The sequence below is a fragment of the Cuculus canorus genome, chromosome 3 (assembly GCF_017976375.1).
Source record: "Cuculus canorus isolate bCucCan1 chromosome 3, bCucCan1.pri, whole genome shotgun sequence".
In the NCBI taxonomy this organism is placed as follows: Eukaryota; Metazoa; Chordata; class Aves; order Cuculiformes; family Cuculidae; genus Cuculus; species Cuculus canorus.
In genome coordinates, this window is record NC_071403.1 from 93277796 (window position 1) to 93293910 (window position 16115).

The window sequence follows — 16115 nt, forward strand, 5'->3', positions numbered from 1 at the left end:
CTCTTGATTATTTGCGAGTAATGTACTTACAATAACAAAAACTGCATGGATTTTTTATTCTAACTGTGCTTTCTTTGATGAACATGTTGATTGAGTATTCTTTATGTATGCTGTAAAACAATACAAATTATGGCAGTAGTAATTAAAGATCATATCAGAAATGGATGGATTAGGCACCATATTCACAGAGATGGTCAGAACCAAAATTTTCTTTAATTTTTGTTGGTATTGTGCAATAAGTATTTGTCAAAGTTATGAAAAAGTCTATACCAGGCTGAACAGGTAGGAGGATATCTACATGCAGCTTTCAGGAAACAGAAGAAGACATTCCTTTATATTAAATAGAGATAGCAAATGATCCCAGTTCTTTAGTCTATTATAGCAGATAGTTGCTGAATACTGCAAAATAAAATTGCCCTAAGAACTTAGGAATGATTGTATTCAACCATTGTCCTCTCTGACAATGTCAGATTGTAGATGCCCAGGAAAAAATTGTCAGAAATGTGCTAAGCCTTGAGTCTTCCTGTTAATACAAATTCAGCTGGTAGTTTGTGGAATTTCTGAGCTGAAAGTTGCATCCCAACCATCATGCTTAATGGTATGTGGTAGAATTGTCTTTTTTTAATATATTTATGCTTTTGGCAACTGTAACTTGCTAAGGCAGTAAGTTTTCTGATTAAGTTTTGTGAGTGTGGAAATGCTACCTTTTATTATTTATAACTTCGACCCAATAGTTTAGTGAGTGTTTCTCAGTTTTGGCACTGTATGTAATATGTAATTCATGTCTTCATGCTGAGGTCAGAGCTGAAAGAAGTGAAAGATTAAATCACTGATCTTGAAATGCTTTTACCTTCAGCCCATTGATTTCAGTGAAGCCTACACAGGGCATAGAATCATAGAATCCGTAAGCTGGAAAAGACATTTGAGATTATCAAGCCCAATCGTACCTGTCCACTACTAATTCATATCTGGAAGCACTTGATCTTTTAAACACCTCCTTTTAAATATCTACTCCTCCTTTTAAACACCATCCTGAGGGTAGGGGACTCAACCACCTCCTTGGACAGCCTGTCCCAGTGCCTGATAACACTTTCAGTGAAGAATTTTTTCTTAATCTCTAATTTGAACCTCCCCTGGTGCAATTTGAAGCTATTCCTTCTGATATTATTGCCTATCACTTGGGAGGGGAGACCAACACCCACCTCACTAGAACCTCCTTTCGGGTGGTTGTAGATAGTGATAGGGTCTCCCCTAAGCCTCCTTTTCTGTAGGCTAAACAAATCCATTTCCCTTAGCCACTCTGTGTAAGACTTATTCTCCAGCCCTTTTACTGTCTTCATTGGTCTTCTCTGGACATACTGCAGGACCTCATTGTCTTTCTTGTAGTGAGAGGCCCAAAATCGAATATAATATTCAAGCCGTGGCCTCACCAATACCAAGTACAGTGGCACAATCATTTCCCTGGTCATGCTGGCCATGCTGTTTCTGATACAACCCAAGATGCTATTGGCCTTCTTTGCCACCTGGACACATGGTTGACTCATGTTATTTTGGCTGCTTACCATCACCCCCAGGTCCTTCTCTGCCAGGCAGCTTTCCAGACACCTTTCCCCAAGCCTGTAGTGCTGCACAGGGTTGTTGTACAGGACTCAGCACTTGGCCTTGTTGAACCACGTACCGCTGGTCTCAGCCCACCAATCCAGCCTGTTCAGATCCCCTTGCAGAGCCTCCCTACCCTCAAGCAGACTGACATTTCCTCCCAGCTTAGTGTTGTCTGCAAACCTATTAAGGGTGCATTCAATCCCTTCATCCAGATCATTGATAAAAATATCGAACAGAACTGGACCGAGCACTGAGCCCTGGGGATCATTACTTGTAACCAGACTCCAAATGGATTTAGCTCCATTTACCACGACTCTTTGGGCCCAGCTACCCAGCCAGTTTTTTACCCAGCAGAGGATGCACCTGTCCAGGCCAGTGGCAGCCAGTTTCTCAAGCAGAATGCTGTGAGAAAAGTGTCAAAGGCTTTACTAAAGTCCAGGTACCCTCTATCCACAGACTTTTCCTCATCCATTAAGCAGGTCACCTTGCCATAGAAGGCGATCAAGTTAGTTTGGCAGGACCTGCCTTTCGTAAACCCATGCTAACTGGGCCTGATCACCTGATTGTCTTGTATGTGTGGTGTGACAGCACTCAAGATGATCTGCCCTATGACCTCTCCTGGCACTGAGGTCAGACTGACAGGCCTGTAGTTCCCTGGATCCTCCCTCCAACCCTTCTTGTTCATGGGCATAACATTTGCCAGCCTTCAGACAAGTTGAACTTCCCTAGTCAGCCAGGACTGCTGGTAGATGGTGAAAAGGAGTTTGGTGAGCACCTCCACCAGCTCCCTTAATACCATTGACTGAATCCCATCCAGCCCCATGGACTTCTGAATGTCTAATTGGCTGAGCAGGTCTCTAACCATTTCCTCTTGGATCACGGGAGCTTTGTTCTCACCCTCCCTGTCTTCTGGGTCAGGTGGCTGAGTACCCAGAGAACACCTTACCTTACTATTAAAGACTGAGTCAAGGAAGGCATTAAGTACCTCATCCTTATCCTCACCCTTAGTTCCTATTTTCCCCCCTGCATCCAGTAAAGAATGGAGATTCTCCTTGGTCCTCCTTTTGTTGTTTACGTATTTGTAGAAATATTTTTTCTTATCTTTTGCAGAATTGGCCAATTTAAGTTCTAGTAGGGCTTTAGCCCTTCTGATTTCCTCTCTGAGTGATCTCACTTCATCCTTGTAGTCCTCCTGAGATGCCTACCCCTTCTTCCATAGCTCATATACTTTCTTGTTTTCCCCAAGATCTACCTAAAGCTCTCTGTTTTGCCAAACCAGTTTTCTTCCCTGCTGGCTCATTTTTTGGCACACAGGGATGGCCTGCTCTTGCACCACCAGAATTTCCTTCTTAAAGAACATCCAACCCTCTTGTGATCCTTTGCCCTTTAGGACTGCCTTCCAAGGAATTTTATCAACCAGCCTTCTGAACAGTCCAAAGTCTGCCCTCTGGAAGTCCAGGGTGGCAGTTCTGCTGAACCCCCTTCTTACTTCTCCTAGAACTGAGAATTCTATTAGCTCTTGATCAGTTTTTCCCAGACATCCTCCAACTGTCACATCTCCCACAAGGCCTTCTCTGTTAACAAACGAGTGGTCCAGCAGGGCACCTTCCCTAGTCAGCTCACTCACCAGTTGTGTCAGGAAGTGGTCTTCCATGCACTCCAAGAACCTCCTAGATTGTTTCCTTTTTTTGCTTCAAGCAGACATCTAGCAAGTTGAAGTCTCCCACAAGGGCAAGGGCTAGCAATTGTGAAACTTCTCCCAGTTGCTTAAAGAATCAGCCTCTTCTTCCTGTCTGAGTGGTCTAAGGCAGACTCCCACCAATCCACCTTTATCGGGTGTTCCACTGATTTTTACCCATAGACACTCAACCCTGTCATCACCACGATTGAAGTCAAGGCAATCAAAACACTCTCTAACGTAGAGGGCTACACCACCGCCTTTCCTTGTTTTGGCTAGATGGACTAGTCTGTGGACTTTGCAAAATGGTTACCCACAAATGTGAGACTCTCAAGAAAAGATCTGGCTTTTTCTGCTGAGTTATCTTTCCTGGTTAATCAAAAGTTAAGATAAACACAGAACCCAACCAGAAGATACTGTCTTTGCTCACTTTTCTTTGAGTTTTCTAAGAAGGAAAATTTTCCTTATTTTCTCCCTAGTTACAGGGAAATTTCTTTAAAAATTCCTTTGTTGAATTCTACAAGAAGATGCTACCAGTTAAGCCCAAGAGCCAGGCTTGCTAATGCAACAGGAAAGAGGAAAGCACCAAAGCTCTCAGTGGAATCGCTGATGAAGCAACTCTGGTATTTTTCTACTCCCCCTTCAAATTTTCATTCACTGTTAAGCCTAGACACCACTTAATCTGCTGCTTGCAAATGCATCTGAGGGCACTGACAACCTCTTTATCTTATTTTTTTCCTTGCACCTTTTAAAACCCATCTGTTTTGTTTTATACTTAGACTGTAAACTCTTTTGAACAATTACCATGATCTGTTCTGTGCAGTAGAGTCCTGAGTCACAACGGGAGCGCAGTAACAAAAAATTATTAATAACATTACCATTTCCCAGAAGGCTGTCCCATGTGTGTCAAATTCAGAAGAACCTATTGTACTCTTGTCAAGAAGAAGAAAAACTGAACTAAATATTTAGGGTAAAGTAGGTCTTTAAATGAACATAATCCCACAGTCTCAAATGCCCATTTTTTGACTCCTCAGATACCAAAATCCTTCAAAATCTGACCCTTATAATCTTCAAAATGTCAAACTGTTTTTTCACTTTCATCCATGAAAGGAATATTCAGCAGGTTTAAATCCTTAAAATGAGGTTTTGACTGTTGAACTAGGAGTTTATTGGATAAGGTAGTATATTTCAACATGGTGTTCAGGACCTGTGTTAAAAGAATGAGAATATAAAGTTAGAGTGTAAATTTTGGGGTTCAAAGAATACTGCGGTGGTCCGTCTTGCCTTCAAAGAAATGTATAGTAAGATTGATACACTTTATTCACAGCCAGTCACATTCAACAGAGTAATAAAGGACACACAGTGTCATCACATCATTTTTTTTTTTTCCTAGAGGCTGGGTTGTTTTACTCTGTATTCCAGTGCATTCCACTTGGCATTACTACGCTGCCAACAAAATTTGGAATATAAATTTGAATGAGTATTTAAACAAGAAAAAGAAGCTTTAGAACACACCGTTTCAGAGTGGTTTATGAACAACTTTTGCTTCTACTTTCCTTTGGAATCCAGAGTATCACAGAATCACAGGATCATTGGGACTGCAAGGGACCTCCTGAGATAATCTATTCCACACTCCGAGTTCAAGCAAGGCCAGCCAGACCAATTTTCCTAGGACTATGTCCAGTCAAGTTTAGCATATCTCCAAAGGTGGAGATACTCCTGTATGGGAAGGCTGTTCCAGCGTTTGACCACCCTTTATTCCCTCCTGTCAGGTATTTATACGCATTAGTAGATCACTGTGAGCCTTCTCTTTTCTGGACTGATTAGTCCCGACACTCTCAGCTTCCCCTCCTAAGAAACTTACTTTATCATCTTAGTGGCCCTTTTGTATCATCTGCAAACTTACTGAGGGTACATGTTTCACCCATCATCAAGATCAGTAATGAACAAGCTGAACAGTATTGGTCCCAGTATCAACCCCTGGTGTACACCACAGCTGTCTTGCCTCTAGCCAGATTTTGTGTCACTGATCACAGTACCCCAATGCTTCTCTTGTCAGCACATACAAGAAAAACATTTTATAATTCAGATCACTCTCATTGTATAATTCAGGACATCCACAAGCCTCTAAATTTTGCCAGCTCCCAGTTGCAGGTAATTAAGAACTCTAACAAAATTGACTGTTTGTATGTTTAAATAAAATATCCAGCAAAAGAATTCACAATCATTTGGAATTCCTATTACAGGTTCCTCTGTTAATTTTGTGTGTTTTTTGCGGTTCATCCTGCCTGTGTCATTGCTGCAATTGCCAAGTGCTGAAGTTGTGGCTGCGTGCATGATAACGAGAAAATTGTTGTTGATGGCTTCCCCTCTGAATGCCCACAGTTGCTGTTCCCTCCTTCCCTTGACACGTGTTTATAATTACTTTTCACCTTTTAGTCTTTTATGCTCAGCAGATGAATATCTCAGGAAAAGTTAATTTAATGATTTAATATGGTTAATCAAAGTGGCTTGGCTGTGCCTCAGCTTTGAAAGCACTCTAGCTAGGGAGTCTCTCAAAAGAGGAGACAGGGGCTCCTGCCAGTGGCTGATAGACCTGGGCTCACCAGCGGGGCCGCGGGAAGCTCACTGTGAGACTGGCAAATGCCCACGGTCAGAGAAATGCTGCTGGCAGAGAGGTTCTCCCTGTCAAGATGAGCTCTGCCAGGCCCCAGCAGGAGCTGCCAAAGCAGCCTCTGAGCTGTGAGCATCACCTCTGATGGGGTTTGGGAATCAGAGGGCTTGTGGAGGCAGCCCCCGGGCCAGGAACCCATGGTGCTGCTCAGGGTCCTGCAAGAGCTGAGGGCAGCTGTTCCCCACAGGCTAGGAGCTGTGGATGGCCACATCACAGACTGAGGAGCACCCGTGCCAGCAGTTAAGTCTCAAATGAGAGCCTGCTGCCTGTGGTGGCAGAAAATGCTGCTTTCTTTGGGGTACTTTCACCTATTTGGCGCCTTATAAGCAACTTATCACAGCCAGGTATTTTGCCACATGAAGCTGTTAATGAATTATTTGGATATTACTTTCATACACTCAAAATTATGTGAAAGCTCTTGGTCTCCTCAAATTTTACACTCAAAACACTCCTCTGCAGCAGTTAATGAGATTTTTGTAAATTTGCAAAAAAAGAATTGCAAATGAGCTAATGTAAACATATACAGGACCAAAGCACTAGAAGGACTCTCAAATCCATACTCCAACTTGGGACGCATTTCTAATGCCCTAAACCATTTTCTGAAGATAGAAAGAGTCACAATATACTGCCTGGGTTTGGTGTATTTGGCTTATATGTACTTACAACTAAAATCTGACAGAACATTTAAAGTAATAAAAGCTGAAATTTTGTATTGAAAGTATTGGTTTTCAAGAGCTACTTAATCAGGTGTTTGAACCGTGCTTAAACACAAGAACTTTTTATCGTCATTTTATAGAAGGAACCTTTTGTCAGAAGCACAGATAAATGACAGAAAACATCTGAATATTTCCCACAGAAGAATCATGATATGCACTTTACAGTGCCATGTCATGGTGTGGAAGGCTGCATGTATCCTTCCCACATGAAAGGATTTAATGTACTGAGACCCATATAATGAATAAGGCTATGATGCTCATTGTTGGCCTATTTTGTCCCTATGGTGTCTTAAGGAGATTTGGTCTCACCACTTCTCTGGTTGGGAAGAGCTGCAGGAGTATAACGGAAGGTGCACCTCAGACCCTGCTCAGATCCCTGTTTCACTGCAGCAGCTGATGCAACATAGACTACCCAATAGATTAGTCCGTGCCTTTAGATTTCTGTGGGTTGTCAGGTAGCACTTGAGCTCCTGATGACTCCAATGTAGAGTGGCAGAATGTAGGTTTGTATCTCCTTTCATTTAGCTCGTTTTAGCAGAGCATATTTTTCAATATATACGTTTTAAAGCATAAATGATACTAATATTCTGCAGTATTAGAGATTTAACTTGATTGAGTTTAGACCTAAATGAATCTTATTTACAGTCCAATACTGTTATATAAATGTATTCATTCGAAATGTAAATTGTCTAATTAAATAAATCTAAATTTTATCAAAATTACATCAACTCTTAGCCACATGCTAGTACTTTTTGTAATGAAAAGAAAACAATTATTCAATGTTTGTGAGGACAAAAAGGATTATCAATGTTTTTTATAGGCAAATTCAAAAATTTTGCAAACAAAGTTAGCAGTCTTTCTTTCTCTCTCTGCAAAATTTTAAAATTAATCTTCCAGCAGAAAATAAACAATGACAAAGTTATCTGGAAGGATCAAGAGTAACAGAGTAATACATATTATAGGAGCAATACTCTCTATGGTTAGTTATCTCTTGGTGCAAAGTTTGACTATTGGGCTAACCTTTTAACCAAATTAAAGCAGCCAGAGTGTTGCCCTGTGTTACAGGGAATGTAACAAGGTTCCCTGAACCACTGCAACCTGAACTGAATCGTTGAGGCCAATGGAGCTTCTGTATGGTATGTGGTCTTTTTCTGTTGAGGAAAAAAGGGTCTTCCAAGCCAAAGAAATCCATTATCTGAAGCAAACCTTTTTTTGTTCTTACAAGCCGATGAGTTGGAACAGGTGCCCTCTCATTGAAAAATTCGTCAAAATTTTATGACTTATACTATACTTATGGTAGAAGAGGCTTTAAAAATGCAGATGTATGTGACAGATTGATGTGCACAGGCTTTCAGTCCAGAAATGCATATGTAGAAGATGAGTGTACTTAAACAGTTTTTGCCACAATCTGTCAAAAACACAGTCAGATGAGGACTTCCTTTTCTGGTCAGTGGACTGTGGTTAAGTGGACTGTGGCAATGATGCATCTCGACACACAAATGATTTTGTTGGACAGATGCTGTACAACCTCAGGCATCCAAGTTGGCTAAATAGTCTTTAGGTTTCAGGAGGGGAGATTTGGTAATTTTTTTAAGAGCTTAAACAAGAATTAAGGTAAATCCGTAAGGTCGAATGTTGTTTCCGTTGTAACGTATGTACTTCAAAGTAGGTCCTTATGAAGTATAGTCTTAGCAAGAAGACAATGAAAAAAATCTGGCAAGGAAAAGTCCCTTTGGCAAAAAATACACTCAGCTTGTGAAACAAATGGAACTCTGCAGTTGACTTTGGGGGCCTTAATATTCAGTAGCAGAGCCGAGTTTTCAGGCTGCATATGAAAATAATGCCCGGTTAAAATTAGATAAATTTACCTATTAAAAAAAAATAACTAGCCTTGCAAAATTGTCCTCTTCCACCATCCTAGCTGCATTTTTTTTTTTTTGGAAGTGAGGTAAAGAACTTTAGTATTTGTGTTACATCTGTAAGATTACATAGCCTTTTTTCGTGTGTTATGTATGGGCCAGTGGGTTTAGGTTTGTTTTTTTGGAAAGGCTTCTTCAATAAATGCATTTTTAAAAACTCACCTCAATTTATGTTTGTTTAACCAATTCATTATGCAGACTAAAAGCTCTATAAGTTACTGTCAGCAAATGTGTCTTTTAATTTCTGAAGACCTGCTGGTGTTTTGAAAAATCTTTTTTAAAAAACAGGATGACAGATTGGAACACTGAAGTTGCTGTTTTCATAAAAGCCTTTTAACTGGATGAGGAAATTGCTAAAATACTATAATTGCTTTTTAATCTATTTTTCAGTTAGCCTTCATACCTTAGTGGTAAAACAATTTTTTTTCCATGATAAGAAGTACTACTTTTCCACTCAAAATCTGCCAGAATATTGTGGAATCTGGCTGAGTTAACTGAAAATATGAGACCTCCCTTTTAGACGTACCAAACAAAAGAAATGTCTGTTTTATGGAGAAGTGAAAGGAAGAAGCTCGATATTTAATCTTATATATTGAATGCATTAGAATGATGAATGGAGTGGAAATAGAGACGCAACTAACTTTGACTAGTCCACACATCCATTTTACCATAAATTCATTGTTGACCCTTTTCTGCTGTCCATGTCAATGCTTTTATCCCTTGTCTGCAAGAATCAACCTGGCTTTTCTCTCTGACAAAACTCTAAACCTCAACTTTAAATATTACAAATAATTAAAGATCATTTAAATAAAAGCATAGAAAATTAAATACTAGTTTTGCATATAAAGTGGGCTTAATGTTCTAGGTGTGAGTCCAGATCACTCTCTTAGACTGTTAACTTTACATTCATATTTAACAAATGACATTATTCAGTTTCATGGGGTCACTGTGTCAAAATGTCTGTGTTAGAACTTTAATTTATTTCAAAGGTTCTTTGAGTGGGCAGATAGGAGTGGTGTGTTAGAATGATTTACCATCTCCAAATCCCCATGTGGATTTTAAGGCTTGGAACATAGTCTATGATGTAAATTTTAGAGTCTAGATGGATTCAGCTGCTCTGTCATGGCAGGCTGAATGAATAGGACTCGTATCCCAAATGTAGGAGGCTGACCCTCTTCTTAAATATTGGTGGTGCCTTTAATTCTCTGTCTTGATCAAAGTGACAATTTATCTACCACTCTGCTGTTAGCGTTAATAGAATATATGCAAGTGTGTTTGTGGCCAAATTTTGCTTTGTTAGCATGGCATCTTAGAAAGCTTATCAGACCAGCAATTATTTGCTATAGAGAAGAGATGCCAGTCTGTGTGTGTGATAATTGAGGAGTTGAGGGGAGGAAAAAGCTGTCTTCATTGGATCATAGGCTATTTTTTACTGCAAAATTTATTTTGCTGTGCTATAAATTAATTCTCACATATCAGTGATGATCTTTGCTATGGGACTGCTGACTTTGTACTCTAAGACAGTCAGGCACTGAGTGTAAATTTCACTGACGGACTAAAAGTGAAGAGGAAATGAGTGGGTAATGAGAGCAGAGCAGCCAGTTCTTTAATTGAATTAAAAGCTGGGTGACACCAATGCAGACACCTGTCCAATTACAGACAGGCCAAGGTGTTTACCATTGCTGTACAAGCGATTTGAAGATGACAGAAATCTTTCCGCCCACAGATTAACATAATGAAGGAGAACAGATTACAGTGGATGCTGGCCAAACAGATAGCTTGGCAGCTGAGAAAAAAGTAGTTTGCTGAAGTATGTAAATAAAATCTGTGCACTTGCTATTGCCTACCTATGCAGCACATCTGTTTCTTTGTTGAAAGAAAGCAGTACAAGAGTATATATGGAGGAAAAACAATAATTAGGAAATGAACAAATTATTTTTTAGGTTGGTGCCTTTGCTGAATATGTTTTTCAACATAAACCTCCTATTGCAAAAGGATTTGTTTGTGCTTTTTTGCTTTTTTTTTTGTTTTGTCTATTTTTTTCTGAATTCTCACTGCCCTTCGCAAACCCATCTATGCAATGTGTGCTCTATTGCACTACAGGTCCTTTACGTAAAACCTTTCTACTTTTTCAAAAGTAAACCAAACAGCTCAATCCAAACCTTCAACAGCTATGAGCGTCTTTCTGGATATGTACTACTTCAGTTCTCAGTGCCTGAAGCCATTTGTGACCCTCACAGAATGTCTTCCATCAGGAAGCACAAGGAGCATTAATTCACTGCTTCATAAGAAAATAGTGCTACAAGTGCTAAATGTACAAATAAAACTAAATTGCTTCCTAAAGCACAGCAGAGTGAATAGAGAGATGGCATATACACTATACCATGCTCCTTTTAACAGAGAACCTGCAAATGTCACAGAGGATTTGGTTTCTGCATGTGTTTATTTGCTGAAGATAGTTCCAATAGTACTTTTTATACTTTCCAGTGTTTAACCCTCTATGATCTGGAAATAAGTGCTTTGCCCCGTGTTATGCAAAAAAAGAATGGGGTTTTGATGAAATTTCTGAGCTGAAGCATTTATTATCAATTCCAATATTCCTGATTTACTGGATTAGTAATGTTTCAAAATATCATTGTTTTCTATTTTCTGATTTTTGAATGCTCTTAAAAATGTTTGCCTTCCATCACAGGATGATTACAACACATTTGTTTGGTTGATGGGTGACACAATGTTCTTTTTTCTTTCCTGTTGCATTTACGTCAGATAGTAAGATGGCAGTACAGCTTTCCACTGTTAACCATGGATTTGCAACATCCAAACTATAACCAGAGAATGGATTGTGATCACCTGGTTTTAGTTTAACCCTGATTACTGATTACTTCTGAGTGTCTCTGGGCGTCTCTGTCTATGTATGAGTAGAATTGGACCTGAGAGAAATCAAATAAAAAGATCATTGCAATGCTAACTTTTTTAAGTTTTTGGATCAATTACAAGAAAAGACACAAACATTACTACTTTGCGAAAGCTAATCTATTTTCTATGTGAACACACCTATTAGTGAACACAATATAAATATTCATGGACTTCGACTGTCCCACTCAGAAAAGAATGTATATATGCTGTAACTGCTAACTTCCAGCATCAATTTCTCCAGGCCCTTTTTATGAGTATAAAGGGCCTATGTGGAAAGAAAAGACATTTTTTTTATGAAACCCAAAGTTATGTTGCATTCAATGTAGTAACTCAATGAAGAGTAATAGTAAGGATGAATTTCTTCTACCTGTTTGTGTACATGTAATCCTGATGGGGGTTGCAGTCTCATTGTACTGTGGGAAGTTTGGCCAAGAATTATGGTTCACTGAGGTACTGTTGTTTTTGAAACTGCTTTACAAAATCTCAGTGTCAGACAGTTCTGAAAAAACATAGTTTGCCATATATATTTTTTTGATAAAACACTGCATTGATTTTACTAAAAGCTGTGAGAGTCAAGGTTGAGAACATGGTTTGAAATAAAACTTGACATGAATTGGCCTTATTTGATTACTACTGCATTTTCATTCCATATTACTTTATTGTCAGACTTACTTTGAAATGAGAAGTGCTGATGTTTCCGAACATGACAGTCATTCCACATAGTCCTTCTGTATATTGCAGTTCAAAATATTGTGTAACTTCCTGAAGGGGTAAGCAGTGATTTACAGATCTTTTTTTCTTGTAAACACTTGGGTACTGTATCACCTGAATTATGTCACTCTAGTAGTATAGCAAATGTATGGTCTGTATGCTGCCACTGAAGTAATGGAACACAAGTGTGATGTTTTATACAAAAAAGAGATTTCAGTTTATTGGATCAATAGGAGCAATATTGGAGGGAAAGCATTAAAAAAAATGAGCGCAGTGAACATTCTTTGGAAAAACAAAATGAATAACTGAATAAATTTTGTGAGGCAGGGACTAAGAACAGAACCCCTTATTGTCATTGTTAGATTAAAATATACACCTCAGTCTTGAACAAGTATCTGCTGCGGTGAGTATAACTATAGAAACTTAGAGTGCATTGTTAGTATTAAGAACAGAATAAAATGCCATTTGCTCTTCATTTACTTTGTAAAATTTAAGTTATGGCATAATAGGGATGAAACCTTCAAATCAACTTACTTCTCCACCTGTAACAGTGGAAGCCTGTAACAGAAAACCTTAATTTTTTTACCGATGCATGTGTATGTAGGTAATCAGTCTGTAAACTGTACTTGTGTAACACCTTGCTTTCTTCTGTTGCAGGCGTATTGACAGGCTTGCATCCCTTCACAAACTATGCTTTAACCCTAACTGCTTGCACTTTGGCTGGCTGTACTGAGAGCTTGCATGCATTGAACATCTCCACTCCGCAAGAAGGTAAAGTAATTTCAAAGGTCTTGACTTCCACATTTCAGTCATGAATAATAAAACAGGAGAAGAGCTAAATGCTGCAAAGCCATTTGCTGGAAAACCCCAACCTAATTTGATGACAGAGTGCATTGCCAGACCATAATTGCTCCATTTTTTGGGGGGGTGCGAAAATGAATCAAACTCCATACCCTTTAATGACATGCATCTTTAATAGCTGTAATGCAGATTAATGGGCTTTTTAATTGCTGTTACATTGTTCATGCAAGAGCCTTGTCATTAATATGAAGCATCTGAAAGATTAATGAAAGCTTCCTCATTTTACTATGGCTCAGAAGTAAATCTAGAGACAGTCTGACTAAAAAGAATTGATTGTATGGCACAGTATGAAATTGAGAATCAAACGGTTGATTTCCATGGTTTCTTTTAACTGCTAAACACCAGCAATAGGCAACAATTATTTCAGTGTGATGAAACCTCCAGATGCCGATTGAGTTATTTATTAATCACTGTTCAGATTTCCCTTTTTTTTCCTGAACTCCTTTCCATGTTGTTATGCTCAAACTTAAAGGTTGTGAGTGTAAATTAATGTTTTCTCTGCTTACACTAAAAACTATAGCAGGAAGAAGAGAAAATACAGTACAATTCTGGCTTTACAGATTAGGCTGATAAGTAATACACATCAGTTACTGGAGCAAATGCTCCCAAAATATCTGTGATGCATCTAACTCCTTTCCCAATTAAACATAAAGTCCATCTCTCCTGGTTCTGTCATCCTAAAGCAATGTTAATCCAGTTAAAATCATCTGTTATTCCAAACTTACATCAGTAGAATAATGAAGACTTTGACATGTATTTATAGGATAGTAGTTAATCTTCCATGATGTGGAGTAGTTTTCAAAATTCCCACCCTCCCACAGTTCTTTGTTTTATCTTCTCATGTAAACTAGGTAGTAATACAGTACCAGTAAAACAAATAAAATTTTAGCTTGAAGTTATGTGAATTACAACTGTAATAATTAAAAGAAAATGCTGGAGTGTTGAACTGCTGCCAAAGCAGATAGTCATGCAAGGCGTTGCCCTGATGAGGACAGTCCAGGTGATAACAGCCTAACATTGCTGGAACAACATTTTGTTGTGAACATATTAGCAACTTCCAGCAACACCAATCAAACCAAACCCCAGTTATCACCTCCTCGAAGTTCTAAATAAACTGACTGAGTTTGTCTGGTGGCATTATCCATGAACGGTTGTAGCCTCCAAAAGCCAGATAGTTAATGGACCCTATGAAATAGACATGAAATACAGTATTGTATCTTTTCTTCCGATGTAATATGGTAATTAAAAAATAACTTGTTTATGTCTTCTTTTCTCAATTAATCGAGTAAAACGGGAATTTTTACATGTGTTTGAGGAAAACAATTGCTTTCAGATATGATATCATATTGGGAAGGTTTAGGCAAGAACACTTCCCAAAGATCAAATAAAGCCATGGGAACATGTGTTTTATCCCTCAGAAGAACTGAACAAAAAGTCAGTGTGTGGAGTTTCTATTTCTGGACGCTTGTGTTGCATGCTTTTAGTAACAATAAATTTATACAGAAGACAGACACCATATCACACCCTCCAGCTATCCCTGTTTCCCTATTGAAACATTCATTACTTTATATTGTTTTCACATTGCCAGCCACTGCTAGTTATTGTTTTAAATTGATAGCAGAGAGCTTGTAAATTACAAGATATCCCTCCCAGACTAAGGCCCGAGTTCTGCTCCCCTTGCGATATTCAGTGGGACTGCTTGTGCATCTAGTATATAACTTATTGGAACGATGAGAGAACTTTGCTTTTAAATTATTATCCGTGTCTAACTTCCAGAATATTATATACATAAAATCTATGCTAAACAAACATTACTGAGTGTTTTGAATTATGAAAAGCCTGAAATAAGCAGTTTTGCCTAAGAATACAGCATCTGCATTTGTGATTAGTAAGAATGAAATCTAGTTAGGAATAAAAAGCAAGTGGGAGGAGAAAACAATTCGTATTTTAAAAAGGACTGCACTAGAATCATGTGTCCCTTCCCTTTCTCATTGTTATCAAGCTGGAAAGATAAAGTTATATGTGCATAATTATTATCCTAAAAAGCAAAGAGCATATCCTTGTCTTTCACAGAAGTTTCTGTTTGAGTAGGAAACTTCTCATGTAATAGGAAAGTTCTCAAAATGCTGATATCCTGAAAACAGAAAGTTTCTTCTCAAATTTCAATTTTACAAAAAATCATTCTGGTAGTAGCTGTTCACTGAAATAGTTTAGTATTTGGAAATATGATACAATACGATATAATATAATACAATATGTTTTTCACCAGCCCCTGAAGATGTGCAATCACCCACAGCAGTGTCTTATCCCACATTCCTGGCGATGAGTTGGAGTCCACCCAAAACACCAAATGGTATTATTACACAATATACTTTATATATGAATGGAGTACCAATTTATTTTGGAAATGGAACTAAATACGTTGTAAAAGGTGAGTTCTCTTCTAGGTAGCATGTCAGATGTGTTCTCATTGTTGCTATTAATAATTATATGACTGAGCCATTATTATTTCAGAGGAAAATAAAAATCATTTTTAAATAGGCTGAATGCACTTTAAACCCTGATGTGTTCCATTTTTAAAAGAATCCTTCATAGAACTCTCTGTTGGCACTTTCAGAAATTAATGTCGCTGTGGTGTAGCTAAATCTTGTGCTGTGTAGTCCTCTTTCATGGCATCTCAGTCATCTTTTTAATGGCTTTATAACTTTTTCGTCTCATACAGTCTAGCTCTCAAAACAAGTAAATCGTAAGCTGTTGAAGATGAGATATTTTGTATAGTTTAAATAGTTTTCCCTGCTGTCTTCCTTAAATCTTCTTAAATGGGCAGACACTGTGTTGCTTTCCTGAGTAGCCTGTATTTAGTTCATTCATTTAAAGTGTAAACTAATAATCTGTTTTCTTCTGATAACAGTTACACAATGTGTCAATAATGAATTTGTATCAGTACTCTTAGTCATTTTGCTTCTATGTAATAGTTTGTTCTTTGGCAGTACAGTGAAGCATGGTAATCTGACTTCCTGTTTTAATGTTATTGGTGC

General features: G+C 38.4%; 1 protein-coding gene across 1 annotated transcript in view; it reads left to right on the forward strand.

Moving 5' to 3' along the window:
• USH2A (usherin) overlaps positions 1-16115 on the forward strand; it is a 386799-nt gene that overhangs the window by 161267 nt on the left and 209417 nt on the right. The window contains exons 31-32 of the mRNA XM_054061157.1: positions 12874-12987; positions 15347-15508. Coding sequence (XP_053917132.1) covers positions 12874-12987; positions 15347-15508 — 276 coding nt within the window. The remainder of the gene's footprint in view (positions 1-12873; positions 12988-15346; positions 15509-16115) is intronic.